Source organism: Monopterus albus, unplaced genomic scaffold, assembly GCF_001952655.1.
Source record: "Monopterus albus unplaced genomic scaffold, M_albus_1.0 scaffold72.1, whole genome shotgun sequence".
NCBI lineage: Eukaryota > Metazoa > Chordata > Actinopteri > Synbranchiformes > Synbranchidae > Monopterus > Monopterus albus.
Window position 1 is genome coordinate 1,020,227 of NW_018127952.1, and position 3,781 is coordinate 1,024,007.

At 44.6% G+C, this 3,781-nt stretch overlaps 1 protein-coding gene across 1 annotated transcript in view; it reads left to right on the plus strand.

Annotated features, from left to right (window-relative positions):
• The first annotated feature begins 249 nt into the window (after window positions 1–249).
• The window catches only part of LOC109963297 (mothers against decapentaplegic homolog 6-like), a 22,877-nt gene continuing 19,345 nt past the window's right edge, over window positions 250–3,781 (plus strand). The window contains exons 1-3 of the mRNA XM_020605681.1: window positions 250–1,625; window positions 3,045–3,098; window positions 3,663–3,671. Of these exons, the coding sequence (XP_020461337.1) occupies window positions 890–1,625; window positions 3,045–3,098; window positions 3,663–3,671 (799 nt within the window). The 5' untranslated portion in view covers window positions 250–889. The remainder of the gene's footprint in view (window positions 1,626–3,044; window positions 3,099–3,662; window positions 3,672–3,781) is intronic.

A 3,781-nucleotide genomic window follows, 5' to 3' on the forward strand; every position in this document is an offset into this window, starting at 1 on the left:
ACCTTTCCAAGGTAACCTGTATCTAAAGTATTTTGCAGGTTCACATGCAGTGAGATGAAAGTATATTTTATCTTGTATAATCTTTCATCTTTGACAGTTTTCTTCAGTGAATAATTGCAAGAAAAAAAAGTCGCCATTTATTTTGAAAATTATTGTCGAATAATCCTGCGCATACTCTGTCTAGCTTCACTTTGTTATGTGTGTGCAGGAGCATGTGTGCATGTGCCTGTGCTTGTACGTGAGCGCGTCCGTCCAAAAAGGACTTGCAGGGCAATAGAGTGGGGTAATCCCAGCTCTTTTTAAAACAACTTCCCAGCACGGAACCCGTCGTGGAGACTTTATGCTTTATCCTGGACTCTGCAGCAACCACGGCGACAGGAGTCATCGGGATGTTGGCAGGATTTACTTCAGGTTGAAGGAAGGTATTTACGAAACAAGGGGTTCAAAGTCAAGGAGAAACTCTGGAAAACTTTTTGGATTTATGTTTCTGATGCTCTTTTGTTACTCTTAATTGATGCGGCTCCCGAGCAGACCGGTCTGTCTATGATTTCTGGATTTTGTGTGGGATCTCCAGAGTTTTGGAGAGTTGAAAGCTGTGAGAGGGTTTGCAAGACTTCTGGTTTAATTGAGCTGGCGACAGCAGGTCACTCGGCGGTGACTGTGTGTAGACTTCTCCTTATTCAGACGTACAGTGATGTTGAACGCAACCCACGACTGAATATTAGTTTTTAATGCTGCTGGAGAGCCAAAAAGGGTGACCACCGGATGCGCATGTGGTACGCACGGTGCACAAACTCTTGGTCTTGCGCTACGAGTGTAAATCGATGTGGCATCTTCCGAGACCCGGACGGGACCGACAGGACATATCCAAAACTGTCTAGGTTGTCGTATGTTCAAGTCGAAACGCTCAGGTCTTGTACGCCGACTCTGGAGAAGCCGTCTGGTCACTGAGAGCGACGGGCGGGATGGATGCAGAGGAGGTGAGGGAGGACGGAACGGTCCGTGTCGCAGACACTCAGGAAAGCTCTACAGACATGAGCAGCGGTCGGTGACACATACTGAGCCCGCTCCGGGACTCACGGGAGAGGCTGGAGACCTGTCAGAGAGCGCGGGGAGGGAGGAAGAGGAGCAGCTTGCTGATCACCAGGGTGCCATGTGCGTCCCGGAGCACGGAGCGTCGGGGCAGGACGGCGACGGCAGGACTATAACGTGTTGTTTGTTTGGGGAATGGGATTTCAGTCCTCAGAGACCTTATTGGACCACGAGAAAAGACGGAGGGGGTCCTTGTCAGTGCGCATCGAGGCATGCGGGGCTGGAGGATGAACTGGCGAGCATTGCTCATGCTTTTTTGAAAAGACTGAAGGAGAGATCTCTGGACGCTTTGGCGAACGCTGTAGAGACCAAAGAAGGGATACCCAGCGAGTGTGTCATGGTGCCGAGGACTGAGCTGCAACTCGGCGCTCATCACATCTCTCCACAGTTCCTCTTGTGTAAGCTGTACCGCTGGAGCGACTTACCTCTCTCGGCCCATCTCAAAGCGCTGTGCCACTGCCAGAGTTTTGACGCACTGGACAGCGCAAAGGTGTGCAGCAACCCCTATCACTACAGCCGCATATGTGGGCCAGGTAAGGACACCAACTGTGGAGGGGCGGGGATGGAGGGTTTAAATCAAATGGCCTTGACTAGAATTGAGACCTTTCCCCTCGGAAATGTTCTTTCATCTTGCAAATAAGAAATAGTATGAGTAATAACGGGAGATGGCTGCATGCCATTCTGCCATATCAACTTCCACAGTATGAAGCATGGAATTAAACCATCAGACTTCTGCATGGGGGCTTTTGGGACTTCTTCAGGAACAGGTGGAGGCCCTTGCAGAGATTTAATCTTTATAATAGTGAAATTCTTTATGAATCGAATACTGATGGCCCATATACACAAAACTGGAATGAATGGGATTTTCCAATCAATCAGAGCGTTGCTTGTCTGAAGTCTACAGCTAAAGAAGTTTTTTTTTGTTCAAGTGTCAAACAACGTCACAACCACTATAAGACACCAATTAAGATGTTTATTTTGCTCCAGTTTTGCAGATAAAACATTTGAACACTTAACTTATTTATCTCAGCCTGCTACACTGAAACACCGACAATATACTGTACGGCACTGATACTCCTCCTCTTTTATTACATGCCCTACAGTTTTCTAATCTGTGCATAACTCAGCTTTTACTTCATTCAAACATCGCTTTGATTTCCTGTCGACATTCCAAACACATTACACACACTTATTTAAATTTGCGCGAAACTTTGCTGCTTCCCACATCATCCAGTTGAAGGTCGTTCTGAAGTTGCACTTAGGCTCTTCTTTCTCTGACAAGGAGGTCCTCCTCTTGTTATTTAGGAGAAGGAGTGCCGATAATATACAGTTTGCTTAGAGCTGGCGCCAGACTGACTCGCTGGGTATCTGACTGACTGAGGACTCCGGCAATTACTGGCTCCGCTCTTAAAGGGGCCGCAGCCACAAGCCCACGTCTGCTTTGGACTGACGGCGCTATCCCAGCAGGCATAGCGCTGCTTCCCCGTGAACCCGTGTGAATGAAAGTGGCTCTCTTTACTGAAACCTAATGACGATGTAAGACAAGCTGAGGCTAGAGTGGACACTTTGGGAAGTGTGTTTTAGCATTTCATTGATGAGTTCAGTTCTTCTTGATGGGCGACTCTAAGAAATCTGTTTTATAAAGGAAGCCTTTTTGTGACAGACTGCATTTGTTTTCAAAGTAGTGCTATATGTAATTGTATATGTATTGTTATTGATGAGTATTTTGCCACTGCAGTGGCACTTTTGGTGTGTTACAAGTCCATGTGTGGATAAAATACAGTAATAAGTAACTAACTGTTCAACTCTACGCTTTTGCACCACTACTGTGTAACTGCAGCAAAAAAAAATTATATGAGGCCTGCTTAGTTGATTTTTTTTTTCTCAGTTGATCATTTTGATTTAAAACCATTCAACTTTTAACCGAACCATAATTTCTGTTGTGTTCCCAGAATCACCTCCTCCCCCATACTCTTTGTCCCACTCAGAGGAGCATAAGCCACTGGGTGAGTCTGGGAAAACGACTAACACATAGCAAACCAGTAAATGACACGCCATCATATTTTTAGGCTAGGACACAGGTTATCATTAAAAAGCTGCTTGTCAGGCTTCACCTACATTTATCTTCCATTCTGTTGACGGTGACATGTAGAATTTATGGTAGGGAAACTGTGCAAACAGCCAGCTCTGCAGTTTAAAGGATCATGTTATGCCTGCAACCAAAGGTTATTTTCATCATCACTGCATCTGGCAGTTTTTTGATTAATTGGGTCATTCTATAAAATGTCTAAGGTGATGACCTTTTTTTCTACCAACAGTCCAAACCTTTAGTATTTTTAATTATAGAGAATAAGACAGCAAATCTTCATATTTAATGTGTTGTATAACTTTTTTTTTTGATAAATGACTTAAATTACTAATTGGTTACCAAAACTGTTTTCAAATAATAATCTGGACCTCACTTATATGTGTGTGTGTTTTCTTTTTTTTTTTTTTACATTTACTAGACTCAACCCTGTCTTACACTGAACCCCCCGCCTTCTCCGGTCCGACTCACATTATGTCAAGAGACTACACAGGTGAGTAACATGCAACATTACTGCACAAGTACATGAACAATGGGAGCAGGTGGATGCTTGTTTCTGCAGGGTATGATGTTACAAGTTGATTTGTATACTTCACCCGCCTT